Here is a 20,511-nt window from a genome sequence, read left to right on the forward strand (position 1 = left end):
TTTGGTTGGGGAAGGGACTGACTTTTCTCCGGCCCGGAGTTTCTCTGCCCCCTGGGTGTAGACGGCCATGGACCAGTCCACACAGCGGGCGAACCCTTCCTTCAGCAGCAGCTCTGTGATGTTCCCGTTCTGGAGATGAAACAACAAGAACATAGAATAAAGTACAATACTTTATATGATACAATATTTATAGAGTTGACTACTATTGAGGAACAAAGATAACAGAGTAAGCTGGACAGAAAGAGATACATTGCCTGCCCTCACACACATTCAGAGAACCTCATACAATGTGAGGTTGAGTACAGTTAAGTGCAACAACCTCAGACTTCCGCAACGTTCAAAATTATCCTTCCTCGCCCTCTGGCTTTCAGCGACAGTCCGAGCTACCAGCCTTTGCGTATAGTACAATGCTCAGGGGTTATAGGCGAGGGGTCAGTCAGTCTCACCGGGTGGAGGACGGTACCCAGGATGACCTGGTTGGGGCAGCTCTCCAGGATGATCTGCACGTCCCTCTGGAGCAGACGCGACTCCGTGAAGAACTTGGCCTCGGCAGCGAAGGGCTCTGGCGACTCCGTGCCGTCCGCCTCACGCTTGAACGTCGGACACTGGAGAGAGGATATATAGAATGTAACATATCATTTAGTAGACCCTTATCCAAAGCAACTTCTAGTACAGGGAGTGCGTTTATTTGCGTATGTGACCAGAGCGGAAGTGGAACCCACGACCCTGGCATTACTCTGACCAACTGAGCTACACAGGACCAAGAAGGAGAATACAGAAAATAGAGTACATATCTGAGAAACTAGAGACACTAATAACATATAGACCTTCTAGTACAAACACTAGATATGGGAGACAGAGCAGAGCTGGGAGACTGGGCTCTAAAACACCAAGCAGACAGAACAGCTTCAAACAGCTGTAACATCTTAGGTGTGAGAAGGGAAATACTGGTTATCTGCAGTGGGCCGTTGGTAAAGACTCTGAGTCATAGAAAAAGATGGATGGACAAATAGGGAAGTAACAAAGGAAAATCCCCAACATCACATCCATCTCACATACCTTATGAGTCAGGAAGTGATAGATGTAGTATGATTAGTTAACCCCTGCAGAAACATATAGGGATATTCCCAGTGGTGGAAAAAGTACCCAATTGTCAAACTTGAGTAAAAGTATAGATACCTTAATAGAAAATGACTCAAGTCACCCAGTAAAATATTACTTGAGTAAAAGACTAAAGGTATTTGGTTTCAAATATACTTGTGTCAGGGAAAAAGTATGGCATAAAAAGTACATAATTGTCTTTAGGAATGTAGTGAAGTAAAAGTAAACGTTGTCAAAAATATAAATAGTAAAGTACAGATACCCCAAAAAACTACTTAAGTATTTTACACTACTGGATATTCGCTAATCAAATCAGAAGGAATATATGCTATAGTCTATAAAAGGATATAAAAGTTGACCATACACACAAGCACATATCCTATGGTCACAGTACGATCAAAGAGACTGACCTTGACCCCAGAGAGCATGACCGTGACCAGGTAGTAGTCGGGCAGGAGCAGGGCACGGACCACACTACCGTCGCGCACGTGCTCAATGACGGCTGAGGAGGAGAGACGAGGATCAGAAATAAAGTATTCATACATTCAATTTAAACTTTTAATACGATGAAACCATCTGTTTACACAAGGGGAAACATTTTACTATGACCTCATCATTCAGTTTTATAGGTTCTACCATCTTTAGAGTAAAGCAGACTCAGTTCTACACAGAGCCAGTGCTACAGTAGATTCATAGAATTAGGACACTCATTTAAATAGGATCTCTATGGATTCAGTTCTATACTGTATTATGCCTTAAAAGTCAGTGGTCAAATGTATCCATCAACAGGATGACCTTCACCTCATTCCTCTACTCTATGGAGGGTGTTAACAGTACATGTTGATTACATCCTGCTCTGGTGGGTTACAGAATGTCTTCTGTCACTCTTCTTCTGTTGTCGCCCTGACCTCCAAAAATCACTTTTGGTGTGAAAGCCAGCTAAATTTGATCTGTAAATCGTGTTTTGGGTGTTTGGGGGCTGAACGAACGCAGTCTGATGAGGTGATCCGCCATAATCCAGACCGGGGAAATTAGTATTCTGATTCCAGGCCCCCGGAACACAATGAAGGGAACATTTAAAGTGATTCGGCTGGATTGCTACTGCCCATTTAAAAACAGCAGGGGCGGTCTCGCTGAATGGTGAAAAACCTTCCGCACCATTTCTCCACTCAATTAAAGGGAGTGGCTGTTAGCTGCGGTGGCGCGGACAGAATGGAGAAAAACGCATTAGAGGGGGTGAAAGTCACATAATGAGCCCACGAGGTGCCATCTAGGGAGACATTACAGGTCAGATATAGATATGGAGGCATCGGAGGGGGTAAACTCGAGCCAAAACGGTGGATTATGCAGCTGTGTGTTGTGTGCACACAGGGGCTTCTAAAAAGGAATGATGAGGTGTATGAGTGTGTGTTAGCCCTACCATTGACAGGTTTCTGGTGCATGGAGTCAACGAAGTTGCGGGGGTTCTCGATTATGTACTTGAGGTCGCGTACAGTGTTGGTGCCGCCGCCCTCCGTCCACATGCCCTTCTTGGAGGCCTTGGCCTGGTCCTCCAGGTCACACAGTCTAGCCTGATCTGGACTACACACACCAAGACAAGAAGTGGTTAGTATATAACACACAGGCTGACGTTTCAAACTATAGTAAAGTAGGTGGAACCGATCTTAGAGACAATTTAAATTGTTATTTTTACTGACACAGCGCCCAGTCCCAGCACAGTGCCTTGTTAGGGCATCAGTAGGTGACACCTCTACTGATGCTAACCTCTCGTTACTGGTCCACTTCTCTGTATCAACAGCTTGGCCTTAGGGGGTAACTGCCAGCCTCTCAGGGTGTGTTAGTCCTGGAACTGCATGGCCACTAGATAGCAGTTCTAGCTGAACTGACAGTTCTACTACCGCCCCTCAGGCTAAACTGATGAGACTGGTTAGGTGGACATACAACACACTTCTGCTATGTTGTGCTTTTTAAATCCTTTCAGATAAATTAGGGTCAAAAAGAGCAATGGTTCCCAAATGTATGGTTATGCTTTCATGAGCCACACCAATTCAATAACAGTGTTTCTAGAGCCACAAAATTAGCATTTAGCTGTGACACGAGGGCCAGTGGCCACGTAATACTTGGGGGATAGGCAATGGTTGATCAACCAAAAACATAAAGGGAGATTCATGGGGAAACTTTTTAGGCACCACAACTTCCTCCATTTGCCTAAACACCAACATGAGTTTCAGACACCTGGTAGATGGCCAAGTACTCAACTCCCCAGTTTCACTTCCATCTGCATGAGCTTTCAGGTTCAGCCTGTTGATAGTCAGACTGGGCCTCTAACAAAGATCAGAGGGCTCTTTGAAGACAACATGGCACTCAACAACTCCCTCAAGCAGGCAAGGCGGGTGATATGTCTCAATTAATTCCACGCTGGTTCAAAACAAAAATGGCGACCGTTATCTTGAAAGACCATCAGCTTTTTCCCATTTTTTTCCCCTTTTCTTAATTGTTTTCCGTCGTCGTGTGAAGACTTTTAACAAGTTTTTTATGGAGTGGAGAAGTGAGGCTTGCCCATGACTGATATGAGAAATGGAGAGTGAGATAGTGGGACTGGGTTCTTTGTTGAAATGTGCACTGTGTATATTGAGCCTTTTTGCATTGATGCTGTCTGAAAGGGAGAGCGGGTGCTAGGTTTAGAAAGAAAGCGGCACAAAGTGGTACTCAATTAAAACACGTCTCACACACAGAGAGAGTCTGAGTGTTCTGAAACAGCTCCTAATTGGAGCATTGGACTGGCGCCCAACACCACCAGTGCGTCTCCCCCCATTCCTTCGACTGTTCTAGACACAAATCCCAACTGAAATAAAACTGTTTCTTGCTTACCGAAGCAAGAATAGAGAACATTAACTTTCTGGGCCAGACTAAAAAGCCTACAGAAAGTCAATTGCACTTAAGCTACTTAGGACTAACAGCACAAACCACAGATAGGAGGATGTGCCAATTCCCTATAGTGTAGTGCACTTATTTTGACCAGGACCCATAGGGTTCTGGATAAAAGTAGTGCACTATGTAGGGAATAGGGTGCCATTTGGGATGCATCTTGAGGCAAGCCCAGATACTGAACGGACACAGCGAGATACTGCGAGAATGCGACTAGGCTGACGATAAGAGATCAATGAAGACACAGGAGGTGGCCTACCTGGTACTGTGTGATGAGATCATGTAAAATCAAGTGTATCTGGCACAGAAAATCTGACAAATACAGCAGACAGAAACAGAAGCACTGGACATTGAAGGTGGTTCAGAAGAGGCACCCCTCAGCAGTTTAGCCACTCCACTGGGGATCGCAGTTTAAAGGATCAATAGTTGTGAAGCAGTGGTACCAATGCTAATTTGGATTCCCTCACCGCCGGTCGGTGTGGTTACATAAACCACAACGCCCCCCTTCCCTCTTTCAGTAATTTAACAAAACAGCCACAGCCAGAGAGACAACCTACTTTCTCATTGGCCAGGAGGAGCCTGCCAAAATCCTCAGGCAGTCGTGGTGGCCCCATGGTCGGGTTCCCTTGGAAGACACAGAAAGTGTTTGAAGAGGAGATCTGTGTAGTGGAATTGTGTGTGAGTGTGCCCCAGCAGCTTGCCGTAGCAGCGAGGAGAGGATTGTTGGCATGCGGCCCGGGCCTTCTGTTAATTGGCGCCTGGCATAGTTTGGGCGCCACGGACAGCCAGGTTCGGAACATGTGCTCGCCCGCTCCTTTTCAAATCATCATCATCGCCCTCCGATTGGGGTGATCGTCAAGAGCAATCGCCAGGCTAATGAATAAGGGTCTGCTCGTCTCCCAGTCCTCCCACCATAATAGCCACCCTATTTGGGCCAAACGACAGCCTGCGTAGAGGCGTTTACATTAAAGCCTGTTCCAAGCCATTGCGTGGAATGCTTGAAACGAGTCATTAGGTCCAAAATATGCAGGCAGACTATTTATTCATTCATCTGGTACCCACAGTGAAAACACGGTTTCACAGCACTGAACTCTTGTAGCGCCCAGTCAAGCCCACTAGGGGGCGATCAATCACTCAGAGGTGAAGGAGTTTTGGGACAGCTATTAGACCGGTGAGCTTTACGTTATGTATGACAGAGGCTTTTGAGACTGCCGATCAGTGGGAAAGCCTCAATGTTACTGCAGGGCAACACTGCCACCACCTGGACTCACACCTTAACTGAAACCCTCAAGTGGGGGAGGGGGATTCTATGTGCAGTGGCATTGTGTCATCAATAATACATGCAGCCCATTGTGACAACAGGTAGCGCATAATCTCTGTCATAGTGCAAGTGTTGTATTGTGACATCACAATTGTGGCATCATGGCAAGTAGAGAGTGTGCCGATGTTTAGTCCATCATCATACGCATGTAACAACGGCAAATTCTACTGTGACAAATTGACCGTTGTGTTTCCCTGGTTACCACCACTTCAAATCCCCATGGGGCTGATTAAAGCCTTTGTAAGTCAATCAACACCCTGTTAAAAGACTGTTGCACCCTGTTGCTTGTGATATCACAGCACTGCTGAGTCTTACTTGTTGCCCCGGATTCCTTCCCTGCGGACGGTGGCGAGGCCCTCGTTCACCAGAGATTCAGCAATGTTCTCACCGGTGGTGTCTAGAGAGAGAGACAGAGGATTTAACACTAAATAAATATAGTTTTAGTAAAGGACAAAGTGGGTTGTATGAGGGTTCACGCATGAAAACGAGTCCATTCACTCAATCAACGCAAATGCAGTCAATTCAAGGAGGGAATTGAAATCCTACCCCTGAATAGAAAAATATCCCTGTGGGATATAGACAAATAGTGCACCAGTGATGTAGTGACGTTTTTACCCGACTAGTAGTAACTCTGGCCTCTATTTGTGGTTAGACCTGTGAAAATGTCTGGTGGTCTTCTCACCTCTGCCCAGGTACACCATGCCGTATTCTCTGCCCAGAGCAGTCTTGACCTCCACTGTGAAGCATACCTCCTTCCCAATCAGCATCTTGCGCAGGAACTCTCTGGCCTGGAAGGCATAGGGCTGCAAGGGAAAGAAGACCGATAGCCATGATCAATGGGTCAATGTTATACCACTAGGGGCACCAAATAATCAATCACCCACAATTCATTTACAGACCAAGACCATAGAGATAGGAATCATCTTTGCCATTATTGCATCTGTGACCACAAGGGTAGCGCAATCTCCATTTTGATGTAGTCAATTTCACTTTTACACAATTGGCTGATCCCTCCTGATGACCCAGTTGGACATGACTCCAACATAGTCACCAGGAGGGATCAGCCAATGAATTTGGATGTACCACCCAGTTGGCTACATTAAATTGGTGGAAGGCCTCAAATCTGGCTTCCCATGCTAACACAGCCTTTCGTCCACAAGCAGCCTCTATCATGCTATATGACCCTGACCAAAAACAACCATTTCTAATGTTCCCTTATAAAAGGAAGGCAGATGGGACACAGAGTGCATTCGGAAAGTATTCAGACCCCTTGACTTTTTCCACATTGTTATATTACTGCCTTATTCTAAAATATATTCAATTGTTTCCCCCCCCCCCCCAATCTACACACAATACCCCGTAATGACAAAGCAAAAATATTATTTATTTATTAAAAATAAACGGAATTATGACATTTACATAAGTATTCAGACCCTTTACTCAGTACTTTGTTGAAGCACCTTTGGTAGAGATTACAGCCTCGAGTCTACTTGGGTATGATGCTACAAGCTTGGCACGCCTGTATTTGGGGAGTTTCTCCCATTTTTTGCTCCTTTGGCCAGACAGTAGTAAAAATCTTGGTGGTTCCAAACTTCTTCCATTTAAGAATAATGGAGGCCACTGTGTTCTTGGTCCCCTTCAATGTTGCAGACATTTTTTGGAACCCTTCCCCAGATCTGTGCCTCAACACAATCCAGTCTCGGAGATCTACGGACAATTCCTTCGACCTCATTGATTAGTTTTTGCTCTTACATGCACTGTCAACTGTGGGACCTTATATAGACAGGTGTGTGTGCCTTTCCAAATCATGTCCAATTAATTTACAACAGGCGGACTACAACCATGTTGTAGAAACATCAAGGATGATCAATTTAAACAGGATGCACCGGAGCTTAATTTTGAACAAAGGGTCTGAACTCTTACGTAATAAGGCATTTCAGTTTAATACGTTTTTTTATTTGTCATTATGGGGTATTGTGTGTAGATTGATGAGGATTTATTTTTATTTAATACATTTTAGAACAAAATGTAACAAAATGTGGAAAAGTGGAGGGGGTCTGAATACTTTCTGAATGCACTGTATATGCTTTACTAGACAACAAGTATCATAGATCAGCGACTACATAACTGTCACTGCAGGTGGAACCTGATCGAAGAGCACCCAACACTTTTTCTTAGACAACACTCCACCCTAATTATGCTGCTCCCGATAGTGAAAGAATAGTCTCCATGCAGCCACCTTATGAATCTCAATACAACGTCTACCCCCCTTCATGAATGGACCAGCCCACTGTCAGTGATTGGTTGAAGTGCTTCAACTCACCTCGTCAGGGGTGTCCTTTTGGTCGGGCTGGCTCTGGGGGGCGCGGCGAGCTAGCGCTCCGGTACGGATGTTGCTCAGGTTGATCTGACGCTCCGGGGGCGGGCCTCCCCGTGGCTGGCCCCTCACGATTATTGCACATCCTGACAAGACCTGGAAGAGAGGAACATCACAGTAAATATTAGCATTAGGCTATAAGGGGAAAGACCAGGGTAATTTGCATTGTAGCAGTGGTAGGTAAGACCAGGCACAATTATTAGAATGTCTATAAGCTAATTGAAGACTGTTAATGGGCTGATATGGAAGTAATGTTTTGGTAGTGCTTATAATTTTCACAAATTCTCTCAGAACTCAACAGTATTCCATGGAGGTGGAGAAAAAACAGTTGTGATGAAAGAGAATGACTGTCTAGTTGTAGCAGTTGTAGTAATAGTGATAATAGTAATAGCAGTAGTGACAGTAATAGCAATAGTAATAGCAGTAGTGGGAATAGGAATAGTAATAGCAGTAGTGGGAAAAGGAATAATAGCAGTAGTAATAGTAATAGCAGTAGTGATAGTAATAGCGATAGTAATAGTGGGAATAGTAATAATAGCAGTAGTGATAGTAATAGCAGTAGTGGGAATAGTAATAATAGCAGTAGTGATAGTAATAGCAGTAGTGGGAATAGTAATAATAGCAGTAGCAAAAATAGTAGTAGTAATAGCAGTAGTAATAGTGGTAATAGTAAGAGTAGCAGTAGTGATAATAGTAGTAGTAATAGTAATAGCAGTAGTGGTAATAGAAAAAGTAGTGACAATAGCAGTAGTAATAGCAATAGTAGTAGTAGTGGTAATAGTAATAATAGCAGTAGTGGTAAAGTAATAGTGGTAATGGTAATAACGTCAGCAGTGAGTGGTAATAACGGCAGCGATAGTAGTGAGTGGTGGTAACGGCAGCAATAGTAGTGAATAGAGGTCGGCCGATTAATCGGAATGGCCGATTAATTAGGGCCGATTCAAGGTTTCATAACAATCGGAAATCTGTATTTTTGGACGCCAATATCTTCTTTTTTTTTTACACCTTTATTTAATCTTTATTTAACTAGGCAAGTCAGTTCAGAACACATTCTTATTTTCAATGATGGCCTAGGAACGGTGGGTTAACTGCCTTGCTCAGGGGCAGAACGACAGATTTTTACATTGTCAGCTCAGGGGATCCAATCTTGCAACCTTACAGTTAACTGGTCAAACGCTCTAACCACCTGCATCATGAGGAGCCCGCCTGTTACGCGAATGCAGTAAGAAGCCAAGTTAAGTTGCTAGCTAGCATTAAACTTAATCATAATCACTAGTTATAACTACACATGGTTGATGATATTACTAGTTTATCTAGCGTGTCCTGTGTTGCATATAATCGATGCAGTGCACATTCGCGAAAAAGGATTGTCGTTGCTCCAACGTGTATCTAACCATAAACACCAATGCCTTTCTTAAAATCAATACACAGAAGTTTATCTTTTTAAACCTGCATATTTAGCTAAAAGAAATCCAGGTAAGCAGGCAATATTAACCAGGTGAAATTCTGTCAGTTCTCTTGCATTCATTGCACGCAGTCAGGGTATATGCAAGAGTTTGGGCCGCCTGGCTCGTTGCGAACTAGACTTTATAACATTCAATAATTAAGACAAATATATAATATTTGATAGAGCAGTCTGACTGAGCGATAGTAGGCACCAGCAGGCTCATAAGCATTCATTCAAACAGCACTTTTGTGCGTTTTGCCAGCAGCGCTGCTGTTTATGACTTCCAGCCTATCAACTCCTGAGATTAGGCTGGTGTAACGATGTGATGTGAAATGGCTAGCTAGTTAGCGGGTGCGCACTAATAGCGTTTCAAATGTCACTCGCTCTGAGACTTGGAGTAGCTGTTCCCCTTGCTCTGCATGGGTAACGCTGCTTCGAGGGTGGCTGTTGTCGTTGTGTTCCTGGTTCGAGCCCAGGTAGCAGCGAGGAGAGATACGGAAGCTATACTGTTACACTGGCATTACTAAAGTGCCTATAAGAACACCCAAAGGTATATGAAATACAAATGGTAGAGAGAAATAGTCCTATAATAACTACAACCTAAAACTTCTTACCTGGGAATATTGAAGACTCATGTTAAAAGGAACCACCAGCTTTCATATGTTCTCGTGTTCTGAGCAAGGAACTTAAACATTAGCTTTCTTACATGGCACATATTGCACTTTTACTTTCTTCTCCAACACTTTGATTTTGCATTATTTATTATTATTTCAAGGGCTGTGTTCCGATCCACACAGTGGCTTTGGCTTGCCTCCTCATCTCCTTTCCTCCCAGACACACATTTGAAAAGGTTGGATAAGTGGAAATAGGCTAATATCTCTGTTCTGCTCAGGTTTGTGGTCTTGAAGGAAAGGAGTGAAGAACAGGAGACAAAGGTTACACCAAGAGTAGTGGGACTGAGTCTGTAAGCCATACACTGGGGCAAAAAAGTATTTAGTCAGCCACCAATTGTGCAAGTTCTCCCACTTAAAAAGACGAGGCCTGTAATTTTCATCATAGGTACACTTCAACTATGACAGACAAAATGAGAAGAAAACAAATCCAAGAAAAATCACATTGTAGGATTTGGTATGAATTTATTTGCAAATTATGGTGGAAAATAAGTATTTTGTCACCTACAAACAAGCAAGATTTCTGGCTCTCAGATCTGTAACTTCTTCTTTAAGAGGCTCCTCTGTCCTCCACTCATTACCTGTATTAATGGCACCTGTTTGAACTGTACTTTTTCCACATTGTCTTTAATTAAGGGTAGGCCAATGGCATACAGTGCCTTGCGAAAGTATTCGGCCCCCTTGAACTTTGCAACCTTTTGCCACATTTCAGGCTTCAAACAAAGATATAAAACTGTATTTTTTTGTGAAGAATCAACAACAAGTGGGACACAATCATGAAGTGGAACGACATTTATTGGATATTTCAAACTTTTTTAACAAATAAAAAACTGAAAAATTGGGCGTGCAAAATTATTCAGCCCCCTTAAGTTAATACTTTGTAGCGCCACCTTTTGCTGCGATTACAGCTGTAAGTCGCTTGGGGTATGTCTCTATCAGTTTTGCACATCGAGAGACTGACATTTTTTCCCATTCCTCCTTGCAAAACAGCTTGAGCTCAGTGAGGTTGGATGGAGAGCATTTGTGAACAGCAGTTTTCAGTTCTTTCCACAGATTCTCGATTGGATTCAGGTCTGGACTTTGACATTCTAACACCTGGATATGTTTATTTTTGAACCATTCCATTGTAGATTTTGCTTTATGTTTTGGATCATTGTCTTGTTGGAAAACAAATCTCCGTCCCAGTCTCAGGTCTTTTGCAGACTGCATCAGGTTTTCTTACAGAATGGTCCTGTATTTGGCTCCATCCATCTTCCCATCAATTTTAACCATCTTCCCTGTCCCTGCTGAAGAAAAGCAGGCCCAAACCATGATGCTGCCACCACCATGTTTGACAGTGGGGATGGTGTGTTCAGCTGTGTTGCTTTTACGCCAAACATAACATTTTGCATTGTTGCCAATTTTGGTTTCATCTGACCAGAGCACCTTCTTCCACATGTTTGGTGTGTCTCCCAGGTGGCTTGTGGCAAACTTTAAACAACACTTTTTATGGATATCTTTAAGAAATGGCTTTCTTGCCACTCTTCCATAAAGGCCAGATTTGTGCAATATACGACTGATTGTTGTCCTATGGACAGAGTCTCCCACCTCAGCTGTAGATCTCTGCAGTTCATCCAAAGTGATCATGGGCCTCTTGGCTGAATCTCTGATCAGTTTAGAGGGACGGCCAGGTCTTGGTAGATTTGCAGTGGTCTGATACTCCTTCCATTTCAATATTATCGCTTGCACAGTGCTCCTTGGGATGTTTAAAGTTTGGGAAATCTTTTTGTATCCAAATCCGTCTTTAAACTTCTTCACAACAGTATCTCGGACCTGCCTGGTGTGTTCCTTGTTCTTCATGATAATCTCTGCGCTTTTAACGGACCTCTGAGACTATCACAGTGCAGGTGCATTTATACGGAGACTTGATTACACACAGGTGGATTGTATTTATCATCATTAGTCATTTAGGTCAACATTGGATCATTCAGAGATCCTCACTGAACTCCTGGAGAGAGTTTGCTGCACTGAAAGTAAAGGGGCTGAATAATTTTGCACGCCCAATTTTTCTGTTTTTGATTTGTTAAAAAAGTTTGAAATATCCAATAAATGTCGTTCAAAATACAGTTTTATATCTTTATGTTTGAAGCCTGAAATGAGGCAAAAGGTTGCAAAGTTCAAGGGGGCCGAATACTTTCGCACGGCACTGTACCCTCTCATACCACCTCAATTCTAGATTTTAACTTAACAGCCCTTCACTGACACGGAGGTAGGTTATTTAAAGGGTGCATGGGAGGGTGGAGCAATTGCCTAATTAAATCTGTAAAACAGGTACGACTACCTCTTATTTCTTAAATAGGAAGAAATAGGCTACAATACAAAGCCCTCGTTGTTAGTAGTCTCATTAAAATGAAGACGGTTAAAATGAATTATGCCTAGTCCAATTTGTCCACTTTCAGCACCATGAGCTGTCCATTTCCTCGGCTGCAACTTCAAGTTTTAGCACCACAACAAAAGTTACTTGAATCTGTCTTATTGTGAGGTCAATAACTAACAAATACATAAATGGCCAGAAACAGATTGTTATTAACCAAATCAATTATAGTAGTGGCAAGCTATCAAAGTTGACCTCCGGTCCTCATCTTCACACTCAAACTGAGCAGAACCTAATCTATAGGCTAGTCTGCACACAAGATGGTGCATTTTGGAGAAAATCAGAGATGAGGGGTGACACAGGGCACACATCCATATATAGCCTAATAAGCAACTAATACTACAACACCGAGAACTATTGATATTTCATCAATTACATGACCCTCCCCTAGGTTACACTTTTGTAAAAAAAATATATATTTATTACTAAACCCTAACCCTGACATTGAAAAAGCATGACCCTCCCCCATTTTCCTCCAGGTAACCAACCATCCTGTAAATGTCAATCTATCCCTTGCTGTAACTGTCTCATGCCACACACTTCCCTTATTCCCAAGGTGACCACTCGCTTGTTTACCCTCTCCAGAGGAAACATAAGTCTATGGGGGACATGTAGGCAGTGGCAGGCAGTCTATAATTACTGTATACTCAAAAAAACAGGCCTTTCAGTCAGTAACTACAGTGGGTGGGAGAAGAATCCTACAGCTCTGAATTGTCTGAGTGTTGTATGATAGCTTGTAGCCATATCTGATGTAGCTAGCCTATACATATCACACTAGATTAGATAAACTGTGGCCTGAATCTGATCACTGAAAATGCTTTTCAGGAAATGACACAGGCACACAGAACATGTATCACCTCGAATACAAGCTGGAAACGGTATAGACTGGCCCACCGAGGGAGGAAGTAAAATGAGTAATTGCCAAAAAATCGGGAATGTGATTAAATGCAAGGCCCAAAGTAACCCCAAATGATTTAGTAAGCCGAATACTAGCCTCTAGAAATCGCTTAGATATAGATTGAGACTGTGCATGCTAAATCATTTGGGGTTACTTTGGACCACTGTAGCTATAGATACTACAACTGCTGCTGCTTGCTTCCACTACCGAGGGAGTTTAAGGGGGGCGAGGAATACGTGTCAGTTTCCCGTGGTCTCTTCTGAGCAGCAGGACTTGCTGACCAAACTACACTGAAGGCAAAATGTTTCACCCGTTTGATATTTTTGCCACACTTTTTGGAAATAGGTAACTTATCTGATTCGTCTCAAACTAAAATATTATTTTGATAGTAGTGTCAATTGTTCGAGTTGACGGACATACTCTAACGTGAAAGCTAGCTAGCTATGATAGCTAGCTAACCATTTGGATGTTGTGTGTGGAGATTGGAATCAAATAATGCCAGCTAGCTCCGTTCCAGAACCATAAATCAGAGTTTAGCCCCGATACAGCTGCACGCGCTCACCAAGACACGAACTTTGAACACTCCTAGCTAGCTAAGCTAGTGCAGGTTTATCTGGCTACAGTAACCTAGCTACATGAACCCCATAGCCGAGGTCAACCAAACAATTTTGCTAGGACGGGAGTCATGATTTAACATCTGCCAACAATTAATGTGCAAAAAAAGTTGTCTTGTTGCAACTTAAACTGGCTCCAGGTAGAAACCTCTTTTGCGAGTGTTTGAACTAACGTCAAGGTATTTTCCTAAACACCTCATTCAAGCACTTCTGTAGGACAACCAACTCTCTTGCTTGTTTGTCTCAAATAGTTTCATTGCGCAATGCAATGTTTACTAAAGTACCGTTAGTTAGCACCTTTTACACAAACCCTGTCAACTCCTCAATGTACGTTGCTAATCCTAAACTGCAACATTGAGTCAATTTGTGGTGCAAGTTAGCTAACGGTGTTAGCTAGCCAACAGTGTCATTGAACACGACATTGAATAGTACTTTTCTAACAAGTAAAATCCCACGACAATGAGAAGTTGAATCCCCCACAAGTTGGCTATCGTAGCTAGTTCGTTAATCGAAAGCTAACAAGCTGTTAGCATCATCCCTAGTCCCACACTCTTCATCCATATGTTCCTACCATCTTGACTATTCCTCTCTGGAGCGCCGCAACCGGAGCAGGATTCGCCTGTGCCGAAACTGATGATGCCATGTCCACAAAGTTAGATACGCCGTTTAGGGGGAAACAGGTAAGGAGCCGGGAATCCAAAGTGACTGTTCTATTGAAACCCAAGAGGAAAAGGCTGGATAACTGTGAACACACGCTATACCGGAAACACACGGTACCATGCATACACGTCAAAGAGTTACTTTTCCGGGTACAGGATTAGAAATGAATGGGGCAGATGGGGCTATTCCTTGGACGCGTAATCAGAGTGAAATAAGATCTTCCGGTGCATGTGGAGGTTATACACGTCAGCATAGTATTACCCTGGTACCGTTCATAACGTTATCGTGGATGCCTCGAGCTCGAGACATGCAAAAATAGTACAGTGTTATGTGGTCTATTCACCCAATGCAAATCTAATGATTTATTTATTTAAATTGTATATAGACTTATTTTTCTACTGTATTATTGACTGTATGTTTGTTTTACTCCATGTGTAACTCTGTGTTATACGTGTCGAACTACTTTGCTTTATCTTGACCAGGTCGCAGTTGAATATGAGAACTTGTTCTCAACTTGCCTACCTGGTTAAATAAAGGTGAAATAAAATAAATACAAATGTGACCATGTATGAACCAAAGCTGCTCAACAAATCTGAATTTGTTAATCTACAGAGAGAGGCTATGCGTCTTTGTTCCATTGTAGGCTATTTCAACGGGGGGAATTATTTACTGTAAGGCAAAAATGCCTGTACCTAAATCTATCTTGGCATACTTCCCATCCCATGTAATCGTAGACCAGGAGTGTCAAACATACAACATATTTGCCCGCAAAGCAATTCTTTTTTTATCATGTATTTTTTAACATATTTTTTTTGTGGGGGGGAGAAACGAACTGAATATACTTTAAAATTACTGAAACCAAATTTAAACTGTAGAAATTATAATGGACCTATATTCACAACATTTATTGAATGTCCAGCCATAACTTCTGACATTTTTGGGGGGGAGCTGCACAACAGCTGGCGGTATAGGTCACCTAATACAGGACTAGTAAAGGCCCAGTGCACTAGTTTTTTTTTGTCATATTTTTTTTTAATCCAATCCTACTTTCCTTCGGCTATATGTCCAGCTCACTAATAAACACTGTGCACAGACAATGGATCTACATTCATATAGTTTCTTGACTGTCCAGCTCGTTAATAATAGAGCTGGACAGTCACTCAGCTGGACACTAGCTCATCAAAAATTCCCAAAAGGGTGGATAGAGGACTATTTTTTGCTAATTTTGACACAAGGAAATATAGACCAGCCTGACCCAACACACCTCCAGGCTGTGTAGGCGCTATTTCACCAAGAAGGAAAGGGATAGAGTGCATCAGATGACCTGGCCTCCACAATCCCCCGACCTCGACCAAATTGAGATGGTTTGGGATGAGTTGGACCGCAGAGTGAAGGTAAAGCAGCCAACAAGTGCTCAGCATATGTGGGAACTCCTTCAAGACTGTTGGAAAAGCATTCCAGGTGACACTGGTTGAGAAAATGCCAAGAGTGTGCAAAGCTGTCATCAAGGCAAAGGGTGGCTATTTGAAGAATCTCAAATGCATTTTGATTTGTTTAAAACTTGTTGGGTTACTATATGATTCCATATGTGTTATTTCATAGTTTTGATGTCTTCACTATTATTCTACAATGTAGAAAATAGTAAAAAAATAAAGAAAAACCCTTGAATGAGTAGGTGTTCTAAAACGTTTGACTTGTAGTGTGTATGTCCAACAAAATGCTTACTTGCAGAATCCTTCTGGACAATGCAACAATAATATAATAAACTTAGTAGAATAGAATAGACATGTTAGCAGAAGTACACTGCTCAAAAAAATAAAGGGAACACTTAAACAACACAATGTAACTCCAAGTCAATCACACTTCTGTGAAATCAAACTGTCCACTTAGGAAGCAACACTGATTGACAATACATTTCACATGCTGTTGTGCAAATGGAATAGACAACAGGTGGAAATTATAGGCAATTAGCAAGACACCCCCAATAAAGGAGTGGTTCTGCAGGTGGTGACCACAGACCACTTCTCAGTTCCTATGCTTCCTGGCTGATGTTTTGGTCACTTTTGAATGCTGGCGGTGCTTTCACTCTAGTGGTAGCATGAGACAGAGTCTACAACCCACACAAGTGGCTCAGGTAGTGCAGCTCATCCAGGATGGCACATCAATGCGAGCTATGGCAAGAAGGTTTGCTGTGTCAGTCAGCGTAGTGTCCAGACCATGTAGGCGCTACCAGGAGACAGGCCAGTATATCAGGAGACGTGGAGGAGGCCGTAGGAGGGCAACAACCCAGCATCAGGACCGCTACCTCCGCCTTTGTGCAAGGAGGAGCAGAAGGAGCACTGCCAGAGCCCTGCAAAATTACCTCCAGCAGGCCACAAATGTGCATGTGTCTGCTCAAACGGTCAGAAACAGACTCCATGAGGGTGGTATGAGGGCCCGACGTCCACAGGTGGGGGTTGTGCTTACAGCCCAACACCGTGCAGGACGTTTGGCATTTGCCAGAGAACACCAAGATTGGCAAATTCGCCACTGGCGCCCTGTGCTCTTCACAGATGAAAGCAGGTTCACACTGAGCACGTGACAGACGTGACAGAGTATGGAGACGCCGTGGAGAACGTTCTGCTGCCTGCAACATCCTCCAGCATGACCGGTTTGGCGGTGGGTCAGTCATGGTGTGGGGTGGCATTTCTTTGGGAGGGGCCGAACACGCCCTCCATGTGCTCGCCGGAGGTAGCCTGACTGCCATTAGGTACCGAGATGAGATCCTCAGACCCCTTGTGAGACCATATGCTGGTGCGGTTGGCCCTGGGTTCCTCCTAATGCAAGACAATGCTAGACCTCATGTGGCTGGAGTGTGTCAGCAGTTCCTGCAAGAGGAAGGCATTGATGCTATGGACTGGCCCGCCTGTTCCCCAGACCTGAATCCAATTGAGCACAGCTGGGACATCATGTCTCGCTCCATCCACCAATGCCACGTTGCACCATAGACTGTCCAGGAGTTGGCGGATGCTTTAGTCCAGGTCTGGGAGGAGATCCCTCAGGAGACCATCTGCCACCTCATCAGGAGCATGCCCAGGCGTTGTAGGGAGGTCATACAGGCACGTGGAGGCCACACACACTACTGAGCCTCATTTTGACTTGTTTTAAGGACATTACATCAAAGTTGGATCAGCCTGTAGTGTGGTTTTCCACTTTAATTTTGAGTGTGACTCCAAATCCAGACCTCCATGGGTTGATAAATTTGATTTCCATTGATAATTTTTGTGTGATTTTGTTGTCAGCACATTCAACTATGTAAGGAAAAAAGTATTTAATAACAATATTTCATTCATTCAGATCTAGGATGTGTTATTTTAGTGTTCCCTTTATTTTTTGAGCAGTGTATAATGCACAATATATATTCCATTATGTGTTTTGGGGGAAGCAGGGATTGGGGGTTTATTATGTTTAAATAATAAGTCTTGTGATGTGTGGAAAGAAATCAGGTCAGAAAAAAAAACATGTTTGACCATTTAAAATAATGTTTATACAAACCATGAAATTATTTTATATCTATAGCTAGGTTTCCATCAGTGAAGGCTCAGAGGAGGAAGGGGAGGACTATCCTCCTCAGTGAATTTCATAAAAATAATAGTTGTAAAACATTTAAAATGTTATGCTTTTTAGATAAAACTATAATAAATATATTCACATCACCAAATAATTGATTAAAACACACTGTTTTGCAATGAAGGTCTAGAGTAGCCTCAACAGCCCTCTGTAGGGTAGCACCATGGTGTAGCCAGAGGAGAGCTAGCTTCCTTCCTGCTCTAGGTACAATTCAATACAAAACCTAGGAGGCTCATGGTTCTCAACCCTTTCCATAGTCTTACACAGTAATTATGAAAACTTCCAGAGGTCGTCCTCCAACCTATCAGAGCTTCTGCAGCATGAACTAACATTTTGTCCACCCAATCAAAGGATCAGATAATGAATTTAATACTGAAAGAATATACTACAGCTAGCTAGCACTGCAGTGCATAACATGTGGTGGGCAGTTGACTCAAAGAGAGAGACAGACAATAGTTGAACAGATTTGAATCAATTAATTTCTTCCAAAATGAAGGAGAAGCGAGATAGATGTCGTAATTTTCTACCAGGTATGGAGATACGACCCCGATGCAGACGACGTCGAATAAACAATTGTTTAATGTTCCAACAGGGGCAGGCAAGACAGGTCAAGGCAGGTAGGGGTCAGTAAACCAGAGGTGGGGCAATAATACCGTGCGGCAGGAAGGGTCAGGGTAAGGTAGAGGTCTGTAATCCAGAGGGGGGCAAAGGTACAGGTCGGCCGGCAGGGTTAGGCAGGCGGGCTCAGAGGACAGGCAAGGGTAAAAACCTGTCGGGCGAGAAGAGAGAAACTGGAAAAAGCAGGAGCTGAGACAAACACTGGTTGACTTGAAGAAACAAGACCAACTGGCAACAGACAAACAGAGAACACAGGTATAAATACACAGGGGATCATGGGGAAGATGGGCAACACCTGGAGATGATCACAAAGACAGGTGAAACAGATCAGGGTGTGACAGTAACCCCCCCTCCCCTCTAGGGGTGCCACCTGGAGTCCTACCTGGGTGCATACCGGGTTGACCAGGGTGTCGACGCTGAAAATCTGCGATGAGGCCTGTGTCCAGGATGTCCCTGGTGGCGACCCAGCACATCTCCTCCGGGCCATAACACTCCCAGTCAACCAGGTACTGGAACGCCCTGCCCCGAGGTCAAAACTTCAGGAGACGCCTCACCGTGTAAGCTAGTTGGCGGTCGATGAGACGGGGAAGAGGGATGGGCCTGGAAACGGGAGACAAAGGGCTGTGATACATGGATTTGACTTTGGACACATGAAAGGTGGGATGTATACGAAGGGTACCGAGCAACAGAAGACGAACAGCAGAGGGGCTAATGATCTTGGAGATGGTGAACAGGCCGATAAACCGGGGGGAGAGTTTGCGGGATTCCACCCGGAGGGGCAGAACCCGGGTGGATAGCCATACCTTCTGCCTGAGAAGATACTGGGGAGCCAGGGTCCGATGGCGATCCACTTGTCATCGATACCTGTTGGTGGTCTTGAGGAGGGCTGACTGGGCTTTACTCCAGGTACCTGGAGGAGATGGGCACACTCCAGGACTGTGGAGCGGACAGTGTCAGGCTCGAACATTTGGTTACCTGGGCCCTCCCCAGGGTTCAGCTGGGACCGCTGCGCCTCCCGGACCTGTTTCCCGATACCCCAGCTGAGTGCCGTCGCCAGGTACGAGGTGGGAAGGATGGTCTCGGGCTTTGGGGTGGTAGCAGTGGGGTTATAGCAGCAAGACAGGGCATCCAGCTTGACGTTCTTGGACCCCGGCCGGTAGGAGAGGGAAAAGTTGAACCGGGTAAACAGCAGGTCTCATCTCTGCCTGGAGTTGAGGCACTTGGAGGTGTGGAGATACTCCAGGTTTTTGTGGTTGGTCCACACAATGAACGGATGTTTCGCACCTTCCAGCCAGTTACGATTGAACCAGGATCGGAGCCAGGGTGAAGCAATGTTTAAGGTCCCGGAACAACCGGTCTGCGGCCGTGGACCAAGTGAACAGAACCTTGGTAGAGGTGAGGGCAGATGGGGGAGACCAGGGTGCTGTAAACCCGGATAAAGCAGTGATAAAAGTTGGTGAAACCCATTAAGCGTTGCAGCTGCACCCTGGATGTAGGCTGAGGCCAATCCACCACCACTTTCACCTTCTCAGGATCCATCTTGACCCTCCTATCCAAAATAACGTAGCCCAGAAAGGGAATAGTGGAGTGATAGAACTCACATTCTTCCGCCTTAACGAACAACTGTTTCTCCAGAAGGCGCTGGTGAACCGGCCGGACATGGAGCACGTGCTCTTGGGGGGAGCGGGAGAAGGCAAGGATGTCATCAATGTAGATGAAGACAAACCGGTTCGGCATGTCGCGGAGAATGTCAGACACCCGAGTCTGGAACATGGCAGGGGCGTTGGTGAGACCAAAGGGCATGACCAGATATCCATAGTGGCCACGTTGAAGGCGGTCTTCCATTGTCCCCCT

At 44.2% G+C, this 20,511-nt stretch overlaps 1 protein-coding gene across 1 annotated transcript in view; it reads right to left on the reverse strand.

The window, feature by feature from the left end:
* LOC139393228 (staphylococcal nuclease domain-containing protein 1-like) overlaps window positions 1–14,642 on the reverse strand; it is a 334,741-nt gene extending 320,099 nt beyond the window's left edge. Inside the window, exons 1-8 of the mRNA XM_071141677.1 lie at window positions 14,342–14,642; window positions 7,674–7,823; window positions 6,033–6,153; window positions 5,666–5,747; window positions 2,522–2,682; window positions 1,512–1,603; window positions 447–605; window positions 23–129 (exon numbers count right to left, since the gene is read on the reverse strand). Of these exons, the coding sequence (XP_070997778.1) occupies window positions 23–129; window positions 447–605; window positions 1,512–1,603; window positions 2,522–2,682; window positions 5,666–5,747; window positions 6,033–6,153; window positions 7,674–7,823; window positions 14,342–14,554 (1,085 nt within the window). The 5' untranslated portion in view covers window positions 14,555–14,642. The remainder of the gene's footprint in view (window positions 1–22; window positions 130–446; window positions 606–1,511; window positions 1,604–2,521; window positions 2,683–5,665; window positions 5,748–6,032; window positions 6,154–7,673; window positions 7,824–14,341) is intronic.
* Between the last annotated feature and the right edge of the window lie 5,869 nt (window positions 14,643–20,511).

Source organism: Oncorhynchus clarkii, chromosome 33 (assembly GCF_045791955.1).
Source record: "Oncorhynchus clarkii lewisi isolate Uvic-CL-2024 chromosome 33, UVic_Ocla_1.0, whole genome shotgun sequence".
Classification (NCBI taxonomy): Eukaryota; Metazoa; Chordata; class Actinopteri; order Salmoniformes; family Salmonidae; genus Oncorhynchus; species Oncorhynchus clarkii.